General features: G+C 47.2%; 1 protein-coding gene across 1 annotated transcript; it reads left to right on the top strand.

The window, feature by feature from the left end:
* Positions 1 to 7312: 7312 nt before the first annotated feature.
* HEY2 (hes related family bHLH transcription factor with YRPW motif 2) lies at positions 7313 to 18686 on the top strand. Its single transcript, XM_058020554.1, has 5 exons — positions 7313 to 7515; positions 8686 to 8764; positions 8871 to 8954; positions 11554 to 11635; positions 16448 to 18686. Exons 1-5 carry the CDS (start codon positions 7433 to 7435, stop codon positions 17131 to 17133), a joined length of 1014 nt encoding a protein of 337 aa, XP_057876537.1. The 5' UTR covers positions 7313 to 7432; the 3' UTR covers positions 17134 to 18686.
* The last annotated feature ends 2225 nt before the right edge of the window (positions 18687 to 20911 follow it).

Raw genomic sequence — 20911 nt, 5'->3', positions numbered from 1 at the left:
TAACAAAAAGTATACACTGAATAAAATTAGTTAGAAATATGTTAAAATAAAATACTAACAAAGTAATATAATATTTTGAATGAGAGAAAAATGTTTATCACTATAAATCAAAAATACCTTCACAAACTTGTTTGCTTTTAGAAGTAAGAAGAAAATTGGAATTAGGCCCAGCTCCTGCAGAGAGAGCTTTTCAATTTCCTTCTTGAAGCAGAAGTCATATCCAGTTAACACAGGTTTTCCTGATTAGGCTCAGCAGGATCAAACATGATAGTAACTAAAGAATCCTGAAAATACTTGTTTAAGTACAGGCAGTTGTAAGACACAAGACTCATCAGGACGGAACAGAGACAACTTCTCTCCCTTAGACAGCAGGTGACAAAAGGGAACTCACTGTAGTTTAGATGAACTGTTCTCTACATGGACATCTATTCATGGAAGTATCTAACTCCCAGTCTGGGGAAAAACTGTTTCTCTTTGGCTGAAAATCCTGATCCAAACTTCTGATCCAAGCCTGGCTCTTGACTGAATGTCTGCCTGTTTAATTTGTGTATAAATTTTATCAGTTGAGTATTCATGTTGATCCTACATGCTTTATTTCAGAGACTTGGGAGATGTTTCCAGTAAAAAATTTTTATTTCTTCTACTGACAAGCAGATGTTCAGTGTGTCCTTTTACTTACCTAGCCTTGCAGGATCTGTAGTTTCAAAGTCCCTTCCGAGTGCCAATAAGGACTGCTGTTACTGAGGAAGTTTGCAAAAGTACCATGGATCTATCCAGAATATCTGAGATTGTTTATTTCTATCACATGCCCAGTTTATATAAAGGAGTATTTTTAGAGCATTAGGTGAAGTGCTTTATTGTAACAGCTAGATTTGAAGCCTGGAGACGATACACTATTTTCTTTCATAAATAAATCTTGGATAAAACCTTAGCACTCCCTTGAAAATTGGTTCCTTCTTAACTCTCTGGGAAGCATGGGGTTTTTTATCTTGGAGGAGCAACCAACAATAAAACTCAAAAAAATGACAATTCTCCAATTTTTGGAATCCAAAAAGCAAAAAAAAAAAAAAAAAGAAAAGTCCATTCAGCATGAAAAACATAAAGGAACATGCTGTAAAAAGCTGACAAGGAAGAAGGAACTGAAAAAGAAAAGAAAAAAAAAGATAGAATTGCTTTAGTTCAAAATCCACCAAGTTTTTATTACAAAAATTCAAGAAGTTCCCCTTTTCTGACACAGGATGTGTTTATCTATACTTGCCACAGTCACTAGTGAATTAAACCATGCCTCACCACTGTAAAAATTTATTTCAACAGAAATGAGTTTCAATGAGAAAGTGATTATGTGCTCATTTTTACAAGTACTCCATTTCCATTATAATAGCATAGTTTTATTGATACAGATCTATGGATTTTAATAGCACTACCGCTAAAACAGATTGAAGTTCATTATTCATGTTGTGCAAAAAACTGTGAGATTAGGTTCTGGAGGTAATTAAGTGGCCTGATTTCCACTAGAAAAGGAAGTGCCCTAGTTCCCTTTAACACCATTGAAGCCGTTCATTAGGATGACTGAAGTTAGAGAGTTCTTAAATCTTGGCCCATAGTCTTCGAAAAAAAAAAGAGAGCCAAATCCCAGGAGATGTTCAGTCAAAGTCTAAAATCCACGATGATGTCCTAATTCTCCACCGCTGCATGTCTCCCCTGGTCATGCACAGCTGGGTACAGTCGTAAAATATTACCTGGCAAGAACTTTGCACATGTATAGAAAATACAGACCTGGCTTTTGCAGAACATGTATACTGAGTATCAGGCAAAATGCTGTCATTACCAAGATCCTTCACACAATGACTTTAAACTTTAGCAGGCAAATACTATTTCCATTTTAGTGATAGGAGCCTAAAATAGAGGCACAAAGCAAACTAGCCTAGATGGAAGTGCCGGGGAAAGTCAACAGACTTAATATTTAGAGTGGATTAGTTAAACCACAAACAATTCTATGTAAACATCCATTCAAAATTAAAGCTGCTTTTATTTTAGTCAATGTTATTTTATTCTGAAAGCGAGTTAATTTAAATCAAATTGCAGCCAGTTCTGTTGTGAATAAGAGCATGCAAACTGAGTTTCAATACAGTTCACAGACACTTTTAATTTACACCTTTTGTTAATTAAATTAATTGTCCTGAATGTCTGAGCTCACATAGGAAGTGTGCCAAGGTACAAAGAGTTAAGGATGCGGCGCTCAGCTGCAGGGTTTGTCCTCTCCAGCTGCCCTTCCTTGGGGTGCTGTTCAATCACGCTCGTTATCACCAGACAGTGGGAGCCAGAGGAGGTGTTCTGTCTTTCTGTGTCACCTACAATGTAGTGACAGCTCTCAGGGAGAGCATTTCATGCTCTGGACAAACACGCAGCACCTATTGACTAGGGGCCAGGAGGAAGCACTCGACCCAGGAGGGTGCATTCATTGACCCCTGTAGGCACTGAAAACAGAGAAGCAGTGTGACACACTGCAGGAGATGCAGAGTTACATTTTCTGTCATCAGCCTAAAATCCCAATAGTCAGCTTCACTACTTGACCAAGATCAGATTTGTGGAGGTGTAGCTCAGTGATAAACATTAAAAGTTGTTACTTAGAAAGGTCTATAAATACTCACTGCATCTTCCTTCCTACGTTTTTTTCCTCCATCATCTTTAGCTTAAAATTTATTGTAGCAAGTCTTTGTGCACTTTTTATCCTTCCCAAAACTGAAGTGATCTACTGGAGTGATTGCATCCATCTCAGGGAATTGCAATTTTAGCAGTATCTGTGGGGTTATTGTACTACCACAGGAATCACCTGTGGATCAGGCCCTACTGTGATCCATTGGCAAAAATCCTACACCCCAGCTAATAGTCAAATGCTCTTACACAATACAGACCTGCATGGAATGTCATGCATCCACTTCCACCTGTGTGTAGCCACTGTCTAAGCAAAGCCACGTTTTAAAGACTTTTTTTTTTGAGCATTATTTCATTCAGCTGTCACACGTGGTTTACTCAGCTCTCTGCTCTTTCTTCAGTCTGTCCATCCCACCTTGGTATGAATGTGGCCAGAAACCATTTTAATCATCTATTTACAATCACATCAGGGAAAAAAAATCAAGGAGGCATTTTCTCTTGTTTTCCTGGCAGTTAGTGATGAGTCCATCAAGAAAAAAAAAATAAAAGCCAAAAAAAACCCCCAAAAAAACCCAACAAAGCCAGTATCATGGTCCACAGTCCATGAATGGGAATTGCATTTCTCTCCTGTTCTCAAGAGTTTCCTAATAGAGAAAGAAACTTAAAAGTAGTAGAACAGCTATCCCCAAGAGGCTGCTTACTGAGCGAAGGATGCAAATGGCTTTTTAAGAAGGAGACAGTAAAGTTTAAAAAAAAATCCTCAAAGACTTGGAGTCCGAGTACCTACCGTGTTCAGTAAAGAAACTCGGGACGATCTTGAGTCCCCTCGAAGAGAGCTGCTGAACAAAACTTCAGCTCCTTCAGAAGGCCATGCACATTTTAAAAATAGTCTCTGAACTCCCTACTTAATCCTAAACGGCTCACAGAGACGTGTAAAATCCTGAAATCTCGGGGATAGGAAATTTCATTTTCGGGAACGGAGCAGAAGAGAGTCACTTCCCCACGGGAGCCGGCTCTCTAGACGTAGCGAGAAATGTAGTGCTTTGCTTACTTGGCAAGCCGGCTCTGGGAGCGCCCCCACGGCTCAGCGCCTGTCGGGGCCGGGGCGCCGGGCCGGCCTCGTGTGACCCACCAGGCCCCGCAGGCACCGCCAGCACCACGAGAGTAAAAACAAACAAACAAAACCCCCAAACAACAAACCCACAAGAAAGCAGGAAGGAGGGAGGGAGAGAGAGGGAGCTGCTCGGCCTCCCCCCGACGCCCCCCGGCCGGGACAGGAAGCCTGCGGGCCGGGGAGCCCTCACCGCGGAGCCGCCGGCCGGGGCCTCCTCTCCCGGGAAACGCTGCCGGGAGATCCGGGAGCGAGGGGGGCCTGCAGGGAGAGCTGCCTGGCGTGGGTGGTGGGTGAAGGCAGGGGCTGTCCCGCGGCCTCCAGGCTGGCGGGAAGCGGCGAGTCCGCCCGGCTTTTTCCCTTTGGAGGGAAAAGCAACGGGGAACGGCGAAAGATGCGTTTCTCTGCGCTTCGACTGCGCGGCTGTCAGCGCTGCGTGCTGCAGCTGAGCGGGCAATGCCGCCGCAGCGAGGATTCCCGGGATCCTCGCTGCGGCCACTGGAGAAAGAGACACGTGTGCCATACAGCCAGCACCAAAGCACACCAAGAGGCTTGGCCCGTGGGTCGCGGTGCTGGTGCCGCGCCACGGAGCCCCTGCCTGTCGCAGCGCACCTGCCGCAGGGAGAGCCTGACACCGGGCAGAGGTGCAAGGGCGTGCCTTCCTCGCTGCCACCCGGGAAAGGCCGAAATTTCTCACCCAAGGAGCAGGCAGATCTCTCAAAAATAATTAAAAACAAAACAAACAAACGAAATCCCTTATCTGGGCAAGAATAAAAAAGAAGTTTCCCGGAGGAGGGCCCTTAGCGAGGCTGCCAGGAGGATTTAGCAGCCGGATCGACGACGCTGACATAAGCTCTGCTCGGGGAGGTTACCATAGGATAGCTCAGGTTTCTGTAGGAAAACAGCATGCGGGAGTTGTGCCCCAGGGGAAAAAAATACCATAAAGCAGCAGGAGCTATTTCCAGAGTGAGCAGAAATTACAAATCCAGCGGCACCGACGCGTGACATGAAAGATTTCTGTGCAAAGCCCCGAGACAGCTCGGAAACGCACCAACATCCCCGGGTGATCCGCGTGCTTTAGCGGCGATTCGGACACCCACGCTCGAGCCTGTGTCCCCCCTCCCTCCCCGTGTGTGCAGGCGTCTCTCGAGCAGCTGCAGCCCAGGCCGGGTAACTCGGGCTCAAAGTCAGACCTGCCAAACCTCGCCCTGCACTGAACGGCGATGTCTGAGGAGGCAGGGCAGCAGTTCCCGGCCGCTCCCGGGGCGCCCAGCACGGGGGTCCCGACGGGAGCAGGCCCTGCTCTCTCAGGTCTCCCTGTGTCGTTACAGCACAGACAACGAAATATAATTTGGGGTGGTAATTTTTTTTGTTGTTTATTGGGATTTTTAAAATATTCTAGAAACTCCGACGTCGAGCACTGAAACTGCTGAGCCTAATCCCAGATTCCTAAAGCGTTTGTGCTTCAGATTGCAATCGGGCGCCACAGGCTGCTCCTGCTAGTCCACTTCTCCCGAGAGATCCCGATACATTTTAGGGTTGTTTGTTCCTGGGGATTTATTTCGTGGGTTTGGGTTTTTTTTTTTTTTTTTGTTTTTGTTTTTTGGGTTTTTTTGTGTGTGGTTTTTTTTTGTTTGTTTGTTTGGTTTTTTTTGAGGGTGAGGTTTGTATTTTAGTTTGGTTTGGTTTTTTGTTCAGATCCCATCAAAGGGGCCATTGTGGGGAATGCGTCCCAAGTTCCCTGGAGCTGTCTTCGCCATTCCCGCAGACGCTCTCTTCTGTTGCGAGTGAGCAGCCGCGGAGCTTTTAGTAACTCTGCAAATACGGGCATGAAAAGGATGTCCCGGTAGGGCAATGAGGCATGAAATCCCGCTGTTCCTTTACATAGTAGCAACATCCACATGAAAGGGCAAACACCCGACGTGCCACCAAATATAATTGCGGAGATGGCGGATGTCGGCGTACAAAAGAGCTGGCGCGGGTTTCTCATTCGCAACGGCCCTGTGCCGCACGCACACCCGCGAACGAACCAAACCACCTGTACCTTCCACGGGATTTAACCGAGTGGAAAACTGAGTCACTGGTACCGTCGGCTGCTAAATATAAAGCAGCCGGGGCAAACTCCGCCCGCAGGCAGAAGCGGCACGGGCGCTGCCGCGCGGGTCCGCGCCGGGAAGGTGCCCGCTCCCTCCGGCCCATCGAGCTCGCAGCCTGCCCCGCAAGGAAAGCCGGAGTCATCGGCCCCTCCGGCCTTTCTTCCCTCCCTCCCTCTGTCCGGAGCAGCGTCGTGCTGTCGCCGCCTGGAAACCCGGAGAGGCGAGAGCAGTGCGGCCACGGTGAGGGTGGCGGGGCCACGCCGCGCTGAAAGGGAGACTCTTGGCCGCTCTGTCATTTTGCGGCGACGCCGGCAGCTCCTGCCCGCGTCTCTCTCTCCGGCAGGTGCTGCTTGCCGGAGCCCCGAGCGGCCAGGCGGGGCGGCGAGGGGGCTGCCCCTGTCCCGACAAGGCACCGAGTCATAGCAAGGGCAGCTCCCTCGCCGCTAGCCTTCAAGTCCTCCGGGCTGCTGAACGACCGCCGCTCCGTGTGCCGCCGAGAGCCAGGATAAGGCTGAGGTGCCCAAGCTGGTGCCGAACCCTCCCGCCCCGTCCCGGCCCCTCTCGGCCAGCGTCCGACAGCACGGGCGGGAGAAAAACGTTCCTAGGAAGGTGGCAAAGGGGATGCAGGGGGGAACAGGCAGGCAGGGGCAGTCGCCGCAGTTGAAAGATTAAATTTCTGCGGAGAACATACTACTCCGAATGTATTTTGTCAGGAATCCGGAATTTGAAAACACAAACAAACGGGGTGGGGAAATCCCAAACAAAAGCAAAATAAAACCCGCCTGCTGCAGATCCTCCCGTAAACGAGACGCTAAACTTCCTCCCAAGTCGTTCCCAGCAGGGATTATCGCTGTGCTTGGCTCCCGGCCCTGCAAGCGCCCGCTAGCCCTCGGCGCGCCCGTGGAACCCAGCGGGACGGGGCGGCCGGGGAGGCGCGCCCAGCCCGGGGGGATTTATACATTTCCCGGGACTTACACAACTCTCGAACGCACTCCCGTGTGCCCGATAACACAACTCGCGGCACCGCAAGAAAGGAGACCGGGGCTGCTGCCACCGCCGGGGGCTCTGGAGCACTGGGCAGGGGGCTGGTCCGGCTCGTGTGCTACGGGTGGAGGGGAGCAGGATCGTCCCAAATGCCCGGTGAGAGACAGACAGCGGGGCGACACCGGCCACCCTTCTTCTTCCGGCAGCATCGGACAATCCCGTACTGCTCCTTCTCCCCGCAGGGCGAGCTCTGAGGATGCTCGGAACCCCGCACCCCTCCCTCCCCGGCCCCGTGCCGGCTCCGCTCCCCGCCTGCCGTGAGCCGAGGGCGGCGGGGCCCCCGCCGGGCGGCCGCCGCTCCTCCGCACGCCTCCGCGCCCCGGCGGTGGGCGGCCCCCGCCCGTCACCCTCGGCAGGGCGGGCCTTGCCGGGGGCGGGCCGTCGGGCTTGAGGCTGTGCCGCGGCGTGGGAAAGCGCCTCAGAGAGGGTTTGCTCTGCTGGCGGTGCGGAGTCGTGCTGTGCCGAGCTGTGCCGTGCCCGCAGCCCCCCCGGATTTATTTATCTTTGCCTCCGCGCCGTGCGCACGATGAAGCGACCTTGCGAGGAAACTACCTCAGACAGCGATATGGACGAGACTATAGACGTGGGGAGCGAGAACAACTATTCGGGGTAAGTGGGGCACACCGGGGGCCGCCGTCTCCGTCGGGGGCGCGGGCCGGGGTGCGCCCCGAGCTGGGGCAGGGCGAGGGGGAGACCCGGACACCCCCTTGGGATGGGAGTGGGGGCAGCGGCCCCCCGAGCTCAGAGGTGTTGTGTCCCCCTCCAGGTCAGCTGGCAGCTCGCTCGTAGCCCACCAAAAATTAGCCCCGCGCTTGGAGTGCCCGAGCCTCGAAATTACGCGCAGCGCTCCAGTAGCTGTATGAGCCACCGGGCTGCGGTTCATTAGCTCCGCTTAATTTGCCATTTGCAATCAGACCTTTTCCAAAATCGTTCCTGATCAGGCCGAACAACCTCATTTCCCACGGCGCCAGTGGGAAATGAGCCGTAGAAAGTAAGCAGGGATCCTGAGCAGCTGAACTTCAGCAAACCCGCCGTGCGAGCCGAGGGCGGGCAGTGTTTGCCCAGGGAGGGTCGGGCTGGGCGCTGCGGGGACGCTGAGGGGCTTCAGGGCTCCTCCTGCCAATTTAGAGGTTCATGACCAGAGCCCTATCTCTTCCTCATCGATGGCTAAATAAGTATTAAAAGATACTGATTTTTTTTTTTTTTTGCGCGCTCATGATGAAATAAGAGCACCTTTGTACTCGTGGGTAGTGTAGTTTTAAAAGCAGATTTTGAATTCTGCTCCTGGACAATGCAGCAGAGCCAGGCTGGGCACCTGGCATCGTACTGACCATCTACTGACTGTGTAGCAATGGGCAGCAATGTCGAAACCCAGCAGGCCTGGCAGAGGTTGTGTCATCGGGTATGTCCCCTCACCACTGCTGTTGCCATACAGAGATGGTTCATGTGGATTTGGGCCTGGTTCTTCAGCCTCTGCTTGGTAGGCAGGACTTTATATGCGAAGAAAATGAAATCTGCACTGGATAGTAAACTGTCTACAGAAAAGGACTTTATTTCCTACAGTGTTGGAAAATTCAAAACGTCACTTCAAAATGTATGCTGGGGTAGTCAAAACTGAAATGTATTGCTGCCTTCAAAAACACTGTGCAACAAGGCACTTCTTAAAAGCACTGAAAATGGCATTAGAGGGACTATGCATACGTAATATGGTGACCTAAGGTGTCTTCAAAGAGCGGTGTCAAGTTGAGCAACACCTGATGTGCTTTTATTGTTTCACAGGCAAAGTAATAGTTCTGTCATTCGATCAAATTCCCCAACAACAACATCTCAGATCATGGCCAGAAAGAAAAGAAGAGGGGTATGTTTCATTTAATTATTTTTGCATTTGACAATTTGTATGTTGTATATTGTGATTTTGCCCTTCATTTTTATAAACTTAATGTGTTTTGTTTTTTTGGGAATAGATTATAGAGAAAAGGCGCCGTGATCGTATAAATAACAGTTTATCAGAGCTGAGGCGGCTTGTGCCAACTGCTTTTGAAAAACAAGTAAGCTTTTTTTTTTTTTTAATATAAATTCTGTATCTCATCTGGCAATGTTAGTTCTCTTGTAAATCTCATTAAAATAATACTGTATGTGTCCTGATCTGGCACAAAGCAGGCATTTCAATAAAATGCTTTGTTGTGGCATAACTATTAGAAACATAATTCATTATAAGGCTGAAAAACATTTCCATTCTTTGGCTTGTTTTTCCCTTAAGGGTAACTGTGTTCATGTTGCCTCTGTTCTTTCGATGAATTCCAGTAGTGGTTTTGTTAAAAATGTGCTTTACTCCATATTAAATAAAAAATAAAGATACACAAACCCAACACAAGTCCCTAAACCTGTATGTAAATTAGCTTTCTGTCTAAATCTTTAAATATAATTTACTTTGTCACTACTTTAACAGACCTTTTTTTCTCAAATCTTTACTTTCCATTGCAAGCAAATCAGTCCAATTTCCTGAAAAGGGAGCAGACAGTCTGGATTATTCATGTTTTAAGATTACTCTTTAGAACTAGTGCATTAGGAGGTGGAATAGGCCCGTGTTTGTCAGCTAGTGAAGTCAGTGATATATTCAGACTTTCAGTGAGAAAGTATTTAGTAGGAAGTCTGAAAGGATCCAGTTAACTTCAACTCAGCTCCTTGGTCAAGAAATTACAGACCAAGAGATTGGAATACAATGTTTCATTAAAAAAAAAAAGGCTTTTTGGTTTTTCCATTCAAATTTTTTTTTCCATATCTTGAATTTTATTTTTTGGGCTTTGATTCAATATTCAGCCTTGTTCCTGTTTTGCTAGAAGTGTCTGAAGATTGCTGGATATATGCAAGTGACACTATGTTTCAATAAAAATGAAACATATGAAAATAAATAACCTGACTTCCTTGTAATAGTAAAAAAAGCCCAGAAAGTAAAATCTGAGAGCAGGATTGGGAGGTGCTGAATATAAGTAGTAACTACGTGGCAAACACCGCACCGTGTTAGGCCTGTTTCATCCCTGGCCTGAGCAAAAGCTGGCTGAAAAAAATAAATTTGAAGTGTTGGTTGAGAGCATCTCTTGTGTCACCTGCAATATGATTTTTAGTAACTGGTAGTTGTCACTATGCCCTTGCGTTGGTTCTGGCAAAACAGTGACAGGGATATTTTCAGCTAGATAAACAGGGGCAAGAGACAACAGTTGTTTGTCCCATTTTATTGTTTATTTCTTGAAAACCACAAACATTCTAAAACAAGTCCTACAGAGCCTTTGGAAATTACCCAGCACCATGCAGTTTTCAGCTATTAGTCACTCTCACTGAGACGGCTTGTACTGTGTCTATGGAAAAGATGAAGTCTGAGAAAGTTACAGGATGTAGCTGCATGTAAAACGGGGAATTCTGACCAAAAATTCACACGCACATCAACGTTGGTATGTTGAGAGCAATAAGCAGATTGAAAAAAAGGCACTGCCATAAAAATGAGATGTGCTGTGTTTGAATCAGAAAGTCCCACCATTTTCCCGCAATATGCCAAGGACAAAGTCATCAGTCCTTGCCCAGCTCCTTGACATTCAGCTCACTGAAGTTTCCAAGTTGGAGGTTTAGTTTCGCTTCCGCCTCCCTCCCTTCCCAAGCCACCGTGCTGCTCCCGAGTGTGGCAGAGATGAGCGCTCTGAAGCACGGCTGCACAGCGCCGGGTAAGCTTTGCCCAGCTCAAAAATGGGCAACCTGGGAGAAGCTGGCTGAGACAGTGAGGTGGCCCAGGTGATAACTAAGAGAAAAAAAATTGGCTGGTAGGATGTGATGCGCTGGTGGCTGCAGCTTGCGCGGCCCTGATTTTAACTGATGCCAAGGGATGATCTCTTGCACTGGAATAGCATTTGTGTTGTCTGGGTGTGTTCCAGATATCCAAGGGAATGCTACCAAGCAAAATAGTTTTATTTATACATTGATCTATCAATACTACCTTTTGAGTTCTATTTTGTACTTTTCCAGTATCTCTTGTAGCTCTGTGAGCCACTCTTAGTGTCAGAAAATATTTTTACTGACAGAGGAGCTACACTCTTTCCCAGTATTTAGTCTTTGCAAAGTAGGCCTCTCACTAACTTAAAATACTGTGGACTGCGTGGCAGTTTTTTAATTTAAAAAATAAGAATGGAATATTCAACAACCAAATGACACATTGCAAATTAACAGGCCATGAAGAGAGGGACAGTGCTGGGTGTGTGTCCGCAGGGACACCTACCGGTAATAGCACAAAAAGTAACCTTGCAGCAGGGTCCTAACCTGTGGCCACACATACCCTCCTGCCAGCTCTCCCCTTGTGTTTGTTGTTAAAAGGGAAGTCCAGAAAGTTGCGTATTTCTCTCATTTCTTGAAGATGTCATCTCTACACTGCCTTCAAGGCCAGAGCTGTGCTGAGGTATAGCCCTAATAAAGGGAAATTAGGGAGACGGTATTAGTCCTTAGACCAAGTCTGGGAAGCAGATGCTCACGAAAGAATTAAGCAGAGAATGTCCTAATGATAGGGGAAATTGAAACCATAAGGCTGAGCTCAGTGGAAAGTATATCAAATTGAAGTTTCTAGTACTCGTAAGCCTTTATTTATATGTTTCTCTTATCTCAAAGGGATCAGCCAAATTAGAAAAAGCGGAAATACTGCAAATGACAGTGGATCATCTGAAGATGCTGCAGGCAACAGGAGGGAAAGGTAAGGAGCCAACAATTTTTTTTTCTAATATTTGGGGAAATCTCATAAAAAAAAGTGCTTTGAGGAGCTGTGATAGGCGTTTCCAGATTAAAGGAGTGGAAATCAATGCTAATGGCAGGATTGAACTCGTGGGAAAGAGCTACTGGGACAAAAGAAGCACTTGACCCTGGGCTTGTGTTTGCTTTCATAACACTGTGGGAGTAAAGGCTTCATTCACAGGCAGCCCAGTCAGAGATTTGTTTGGGGTTTCCAAAGAGCACTGAAATCTGCACAGGGAGACAAAACAAATACACAAACACCAAACATAAACAGGAGGTTTGTGGCAACAATTGTGTAGCAGAAAACCTGACGCTAAACCTCATTATTGAGCTGCTATACTGAAGTAAGTGAACGAAGAAGAACTTTAATTTATGTTTAAATATTTTCTTTGTTCTGGAAAGACTTTTCAGTTCCAGGTTAGACCATCTCATTCACCTGAACAAAACCCAGTCTTGCTCTGTGCATCTCCAGGTATCTGATGAAGTGGGTAGGCAGGCAATGCTCTCTGCACTCCCATTTCTATGCTATATTTGTGTGTCAGAGGCTGGCATAGCTCCCTGTTAATGGGTGCTGGCGTGACGCAGTGGCTGCACTCGCTGACCCATTAGATCAGCCGAGCGCCGGGAGTCGAGCGTACCTCGCTTGTGCAAGCTGACAGTCCCAAGGCTGGAGGCCAGATGGTTTCAGCCACCCACGAGGTGTTCTGTGTAGTCATGATTTTGGAACTTATTTGGAGCGAAAAACTTGCTGGCATTCCATAAGCATGGTCCCGTGCCATCAACCATGATCATGCTTTGAATTGTTGTAATGGGAGCCAGCTGATTCTTCACTCACCCACTATACCATATAGGTAAAGGCTAGAAAAGAAACTGCTGCTGTCTCTCTTACTTGTTTTTTGACCAAAGTTTTTAGTGTATGACTGAATTATGCTCCTCTCCGTACCTTGCAGCAATTAAAAACTCAGCTCAGAGTCAGTGCGTGCCTAACAGCAGATGGCTATAGGAAAGCATGTTAAAAGCTGGTGTTTTGTTATTTGTGAAAATTAACGCCAAGCTGACACACCTTTTCGGTAGGTGTTAAGGAGTTTTTTCTAGGAGTCTATTTAAGCTTAAAAGTTATGGGAAACTTGTTTGATAAGAGATGAAAGGAATTTTATTGCCCATCAGGTAACAGACATGTCTCTTGATTCCTCAGGAAATGTACTAAATTTAAAGAAGGTTGACATATATGTAAAAAGTCCTTGAGAAAGCACTGTAGTTGCTAAAGATACACTCTTGAAAGTTATGAAATGCCAGAATTGATCATGGCTGTGCAGTCTGTGTTCAGGTGATTCGGATCCTCTGTGTGTCCGAGTGATGGTGCCTTCTCTGAGTGTGTGGCTGTGTGCTGGTTCCACAAGCTCTGTCTCCCTTGCTGCAGGGAGCACAGAGTGCTTGGCTGCTGAGGGAAGTGGTGGCTGTTTCGTTTCACCCTCCCCATGCGATGTGTGGCTCAGCTATCCCAGCCTGACCCCCGCGTCACGCTGCACATTGTTCCTCTGAGGAGCTGCAGCAGCTCCCAGCCCTCCAATGTTTGCACCGACAACGGGACAGCCAGGAGGTGAACCCAAATGGAGACCTCAACTATCAGGAAGCTTCCTTCCCCAGCTTCCCTGCCCAAAAAAAGTATGCAGAGGATTTTTATATAAATGGGTCAGGTCAGGTGGCCAAGTGGAGCAGGGGATGAAATGCCTGGGATGGGAGCTGTGGGACAGAGAGACGTGTTGGTGGAGCCCAGCCTCTGGCTCCAGTTGGACAAACTGCATGTTGCTAGCAGTCCCAGGCCTTGCAGTCTCTTCTCTTCCTTGGTTGGTCTCTGCTCCATGTCCCTCCTGCCCCAGCTGACACTGGCATAGCTGTGGCAGTGCGGGAAAGGATGAATGTTGTGGTGCAGGGAGAGGCAATACAGGCTTATTTCTGCTACTGCCTTTCACACCACGATCCACAGTGGGTGGCCCATCACAATAATACCTGATCACTTCACAAATACTACAACTTTATCTGCTCCTTCTGTCCTAGAGATAAGAGTAATCTCACTGCACAGATTAAGAAACTGTAAGAAAAAGAGGTTTGAGAATGAGTACTGGGTAAAGTTTAAGCCTGCATTTCCTGCTTTCTTAGTGTTTTACTTGGCAATCTAACAGTTTTAAATATAATTTCTAAGAGTATTTTTAAAGTAGATATTTGTTTTATTTGTATTGATTTCCCTCTTTGTAATTCATCTTGTGTGCCAGAGGATTTTTTTTTGTATCAGCAAAAAAATTAGTTTCTTCATTTTTACCAGGGACAATCACTTCTTTCTGAGGAAAGGAGAAATGGGTCCTGATACCCATTTGCTGCCCTGCATTAAGGACTGTCCTCTTCCTCACACAGAAAGGAGGACATCCATGATGGGGAGTGGGTGGGACTGGGCAAGTTGGGATGGGCTTGGCCACCACTCAGCACACTGATCCCGAGGTGGGCAGTGCAGGTGAGAAACCCAACACTGCTTCTGCCCCTTCTTTTCAGAGCTGCCTGGGCAGGCAGGCAGGCAGGCAGATGCCTCTCAGGTCCTGTGCAGGCTCCGTGTTTCTGCCACCCTGACGCAGGTGTGGACAGTTCTGTGGACAGTCTTCTATTCACATTGAGCTATTATTTTGGCCAAAGGCCAGGGCTTTTTGCTGGTGGTGCAAGCAAGCACAGGGGAGGAGTGATTTATCAATAGTGAGTTGCTTGCAGAGAACTCAGTGTGGTTTTATTGAAGCTTCACTACAAATTTATCTTGAGTGAATGACACCTGGGTTCATGTAGCTTAAGTGACCTGTGTGCAGCAGGTGGGTTACCAGGACAGATGAGGTAAAAACAAGAGTTCCTGTTCACTGCAAAACACTGGCATGTGCACACCGTGGAGGATGTTTGTGGGTTGGGAAAGAAATGAGAAACAACATTTTTAAGTCTCTCTCAGAAGGGGGAAGCTGATGAAGGGGAAACCGGGAAAAGATAACCATCAAAATATAATGGAGCCTGGGAGTCCCAGATCTCATCTAGCCTCTGTTTTCATGCCTCGGCCACCATAGGAGACTGAAAGGGAGCCAGGATCGCCAGGGCTTTGGGATGGCTTGTCACAGAGCCAGCAGCTCAGACTCAGGGGAGGCTGGTGACAACCACATCCCCCACATCTCTTCCAGTCCAGGAGGGAGGGAGGCCGGGAAGCCCTGGCTTGAGCCGAGGGCTCTCAGGACTCCCAGGCTGGCTGACTCGTGGCCAGGGCTGGGAAGTGGTTCTGGCTCTGCGTCAGCCCCTCTGAAGCTGCTGGAGTCCTGGAGCCTCCGGCACAGCAGCAGTCCCCACACCAGGCTGACTGGCAGCTGAGAAGGTGCCCTGCTATCTATCTCACTGCTGCTGGCACGCCTGGCCACGTTTCTCAGGAGCTCGCTCAAACCTTTGGTCGCAGTGGACCCGGCAGGAAGAAAGCTGTGAGGAGTCAGCACTTGAGGACAGGAGTCCTCAACTCCTCACGCTCGCTGATCTGCTGGCTGCGCCAGAGTTTCACTCAGGTTCAGATGAGCAAGTAGGCTTGCAGCAAAAGCACCGTCGTGATTTGGCTAGAGGGAGTGTATAGCGGGCAGGGGATTTGGAGCAACATGGATAAATGTGCCTGAGTTAATTCTATAATGTGGGCATGCAGTGGTGGAAGTGCTTCTTTCTAGCCTGAAAATTGATTAAAATGAAAAAAGCCATCTAAAGTGCTAGAATTTTTCAGAAAGGCCGAGATTATTTCATGACAGAGTACAAGGCATTGCTGCCACGTTCCACCGTAAGAGGGGCACTTGATCTTTATATACTGACACACATCACATACCAAAAAATTTTTGTTGAAAGTGAGAGGAAAAACACCATGCCAACTTGGGAATGGATAGGATATGATTCCCCCAAGGAGACAACATTTAAACTAAAATAGGAAAATTCTAAAAAGTGGAATAGGTTTTTGTGGTTCAAGAGCTGCAAGTTAAACGCAAGATTTTATGCTCAACCCTTTATCCTTTCATGTGCATTTAATAAAACTTTTTTTTTTTCAAATGCTTTTTTGTCCCAAGCCTATGGAGCTCCAGTTGCTGTTTGTTGAAATACCTCATGGGCCATATGACTGTCAGTCTTCCATCTCCAAATTAGCAATGGCATTACATAAAACGTTTTCTCAGTAAAGCTTTTTATTGTGTGTGTGCAGAGTCATCACAAGATGTTTTTTGTTTGTAGTTAAGCAACACCGTATGTCATATTGTCTTAATGACTCTGTGAAGTAGATGGGACCCCAGCAGCAGCGACAACAACTACCTCACCATGTCAAGAAATAGTTTGAAAGCATTAGGATGAATGCCAGTGTAGGGAAGAAAAGGCAGGGTAGTACATGCAAGCTCTCTGATCTCCAGCCTGTTTCTTTGTGTGGATAAGCATCTCATTCACACATACAGGATCAACATTGCACTGCAGCAGCTTGCTGAGGAATTTCAGGAGAGGCATCATGTATCTTTTTAAGTGTCTTATGGACTTACTTCTTTTCATTTGTATATGGTCTGCATAAACAACTGCAGCCTATTACATTACAGGGATGGTCACAGAGATCATTTTACAGACCAGAGAACAAACTTCTGTTGCACATCTTAACCCACAAATGGCAAACGGGAAATGCGGTGGCTGAGCCAGGGTTCGGTTGGCCAGATCCATATTCAACACGTATTTTGCCCTCCCCTTGCAGGTTATTTTGACGCCCATTCCCTGGCCATGGATTTCATGAGCATCGGCTTCCGGGAGTGCTTGACAGAAGTGGCGAGGTACCTGACCTCGGTGGAAGGCCTCGACACATCCGACCCTCTGCGCGTTAGACTCGTGTCCCACCTGAGCACCTGCGCCTCTCAGAGGGAAGCTGCTGCCATGACCTCCTCCATGGTCCACCACCACCACCACCCCTTGCACCCTCACCACTGGGCCGCCGCCTTCCACCACCTGCCGGCCGCTCTGCTGCAGCCGAACGGACTCCACCACGCCTCCGACGCCGGCCCGTGCAGACTCTCCTCGGACGTGCCCCCTCACGGCTCCGCCCTGCTCACGGCCACCTTCGCCCACGCCGATGCCGCCCTCAGAGTCCCCTCCGCCGGCAGCATCGCTCCCTGTGTCCCTCCTCTCTCTACCTCCCTCTTGTCCCTGTCGGCCACTGTTCACGCCGCGGCAGCAGCAGCCACAGCCGCGGCCCAGAGCTTCCCCCTCTCCTTCACCGGCACCTTCCCCATGCTGCCCCCCAGCGCGGCCGCCGCCGCCGTGGCCGCGGCCACCGCCATCACCCCTCCGCTGGCCGTGTCAGCCTCTGCCAGCCCTCAGCAGGCTGGCACCGGCGGCGGCACGAAACCCTACCGACCCTGGGGGACTGAAGTTGGAGCCTTTTAAGTCCCCCCCACCCCGGCCACACACAGCTCTTCCCACTGCAGCTCCCTCCTCTCCCTGTCAGCACGCGTGCATGTGCTCACAGCCACGAGCCGCCATCCCCGCACCCAGCCCCGGCGCTGCCGCGTCCTCCCTGCTCAGCCTCACCCGAGGGGCCTGAGCGGTGCCGGCGGGCCCACCGAGGAACGGCGATTACCCATCCTCACTGCCGGTGTCGGAGAGGACATGGGGAGACGCCTTCTTCTTCTTCTCCGTTTCACTTGCTGGAGGCACCTTGAGGGAGCAGCAATGGCTTTCATAACAGTGTGACCATGTCGGCATGTAGAGGTTTCCTGCAACATACGTAGGAATACGTAGACATTAGAACTAATAGTTCTCCAGCTATGCATCCTTGTTTGGCAGAGAGGTGAGGGTTGCATCTACCAGATCTCCCCAGGCTAGAAAAGGAGTTCCAGTTTCATAAGTGCCTGACATTGAAAAAATAATAAATAAATATATATATATGTGTGTGTGTGTTCTGCTAAAACAAATAACATTGCACAGGTATGAATATGGTATGGGAGAGAGGGGAAGTTTTGCGTTCAGCTCCAGAACTAGGATACTTTTCCAGGGCAGATTGTGCTCTTGAAGGAGAAAGGTTTTTTTAGCCAAAAGAATGCCGAGGAAGAATGTTTAGTTTGACAGGCCTAGTTCTCGCTTAGTTCACTTTCTTTGTACAGACTTGCCAAATTGTGACGTCTAGCATAGCATTGGCAAAAGCAATTATCTTATCAGTGCTGGGATTAATGAACGTTTCAGTACTGCCTGTGAGCCCTGAGGCACCCATTTTTATGGCTTAAACTTGGTGCTAGCTCCTATCTGCACAAACAGTGAATTTGTCATGCACCCAGAAGTAGCCACCTATTGAAAGTGTGCACACTTGGATAGAGTTGATTCATGCCAATACAAGAGATTCAGTGTTGTAAGAGTTCAACTTAACTTATTTAGCTGTATTTGGACATTCACTTATAGCCGATTCAGTGCAAGATCCCTCTTCTTTTCACTATCAACTTCTGGGAGAATGATCACTCTGGGTATGAATGAAGTTATGGTAGGGACGACTTTTAAATTGGCTACTAACATGCCAACATTGTAATGTGGGTTTGATTCCAAACCAAAATGAATGTATTAATGGGATGTGAGTAAATTATTTTGTCAATACCCAGATAACTAGTGCTGCATAAAATGGTTTGCGTTCATTTTTATTACAGTGACTTAAAATAACCTAAGTATTTTAATACAACCAGTCAAGAACTAGAGATTTTATGTAAAAAAAAGAAAAGAAAATAAAAATAAAACACAGCATGTATTATTATGCACTTGATTTCTCTGCTGTGTGGAGAAAGCAATAAGCATTGAAAATGTTAAACATTATGCAAAATATACTTTAAAATATTTGTTTTAAAAATACTGTACCTAGTCGGTCTTTTATGCATTACTTTGTTAACCTTTTTTCTATGCAAAAGTCTTTACATATCACTAATTAAATGAAGTCCTTTTTGACTGCGTTTTATGGATGATTTGTTGCAGTATTTGTTTGCTTTTGAAGAATACTTGTGGACTCAGAGTTGTTTTCTGCCCCTGGTAACAAGCCTGTTGGCTGCTCTGTACTCTTCTGCTCCCCTTGCTCGGCCAAGAAACCCACCTTCTCCAGCGTTCTCTGGAATAGGCAGGGGAAAACAGCAAAGCAGCATTGGTTTTCAGGCTTGCAAACTGGCCCTGCATTGATGGTATGCTTAATGATGCAAGCATATCTGTTCATCCTGGAGAGCCCCAAAAATCATTGAGGTTTCTAGATGCAGTTTTCCGCAGGGTTTAGAAGGTGAAAATGTTAACCCAATGACATCATTAATCCATAAATATATGGAATGAGAGGAGGTAATTTTTACAAGTTCTGGTCTTCTAATTTGACACTTCTCACTGAGGCAAGGGTTTGTTATTGTTTCATCAGACCTGCTAAGCCCCTCTGTGGAAAGTGTGGAAAGCTCTGTTTATAAGGATGAGGACACAGTCTTACATGTCTGAATGCCAAAATAACAGCTGGCAAGACTGAGACACAGAAAAAGGGGATCACACCACAGCCAGCCAGACGCTTCACTCGTCACCAAAAGACTCAGCAGCCTCAGCTCAGTGGCTCACTCTCCTGTCATCCTTTCTCCCAAATATTAAACCTGGAACTCATCCCTGCCTCAATTAGCTGGTCTCTGGCACTTAAGTGAGGAGAGGTTGTCATTCACCTGAAAAAATGAACAAAAGAGGGGGAAGAAGTCTTGTAACCCCTACACAACCTTGATATTATTTGAAATAGTGTTGTTTGGGGGAAATATGACTTTTTTTTTGTTAAGGGCAGAAATGCTGTGCTGCTGTTCTGGCATATTTAGCAGCATACAGATGAGGTATCATTCACTTTCTAAATGTGTATTTTCAAGAAAATAGAGGGCATTAATGGCTGGTAGATAAAAAGTGGGGTTTATTTGCATGAAAGAGCAGGTTGCAGCCCTGCTTCACAGTAAGCTATTATCTTGCTCTCAAAGAGCCTGGTAGGAGGTCTCTCAGGCATGTATCACCTTAAAAATAGGCACCCACTGACTTGGTTCCACCTAAGGTCTTCAGTCTAATTGATGTGCCTCAAAACATCATTTGTTTCCCAAAATGCAATATTCTGCCTTGTTCTAAAAAAATGTCAGTTTGAAAGACACTGATTAGGTACACGGCACTGACAGATTTGTGCAGCCTGTTTGTGCTTATCCCGTTTTCACTTTCAAAAAAAACCAGTTGCTGATGCATCCTCTATTGTTTTTTTGTGTGGGCTTTTGGTCTCTACTCTTTTTTGTTGTGTTGTCTTTTGGTTTGCTTTGAATCAAATCACATAGAAGACATGAGGAGCTGATCCTTCATGCCTGCTTTTTCCTAGGCTGTTGGGAATGTTACCTCTTTGAGAGTGGATGAAGATTTCCCAAGTGAGAAATTAACGATGAAGACACATATTTGGTGTGTGCTGTTGGAAAGACATGAGAGGGTAATAGCTTCTGGTGGCTTTGGCTGTAGCTGTGCTAACAGGTCAGAGCTGAAGGCATCTATGCAGTCTTTAAGGAGCAAGGGAAAGCTCTTTCCTTGGCATAACCAAGATGCAAAAGTTAGGACCCATGACTGTGCACATGCAACCTTACTTCAGCCTTTTTCTATCTTTATTGTGCATTCAATGAGGAGTGGACCTGGATGAAGGATAGTAAGAGTAATTTATATAATTTAAGAGTAGATCATGGCACATACTACAAGAACACAATTCAGGCTGCTTGTTCAACTGTCAGCAGTTGGCTTTGACTAACTTTTCAATGGGTGGGTTTGCAACTTTAAATTCCAATTATCAGGAGGATCAAAGCAGGTTATGCAATTTCCTAGAATGTTTTTCTTAAAAGGAAAAAACTAAAAACCAATTCTGTCACTCAGCATTAGCAGGCTCAAAACCTTAGCCCTCAGCAATGCAAATAAAAAGCACTTAGACTGCTGAGAGAAGATTATTACCCTAGAGAGGAGACAGGCAACTGAGAGGCAGTGCTGCCTCTCCTTCCTTTGCTGTGATTGCAAGGGGAGGAAATCCGGCATTAGGTATTGCCTAGAAGAAAAACCGGCTACTGTGGCCGAGGGCTGAATGCATATATTCAAAGCAGAATAATTGTCTGCGACTACCTCTGCCTGAACAACTGCCAGGAGGTGCCAGCTTATGCTGCTGCCTCCATAG

The sequence above is a fragment of the Melospiza georgiana genome, chromosome 3 (assembly GCF_028018845.1).
Source record: "Melospiza georgiana isolate bMelGeo1 chromosome 3, bMelGeo1.pri, whole genome shotgun sequence".
NCBI lineage: Eukaryota > Metazoa > Chordata > Aves > Passeriformes > Passerellidae > Melospiza > Melospiza georgiana.
This window is presented reverse-complemented; position numbering and strand designations above follow the sequence as displayed.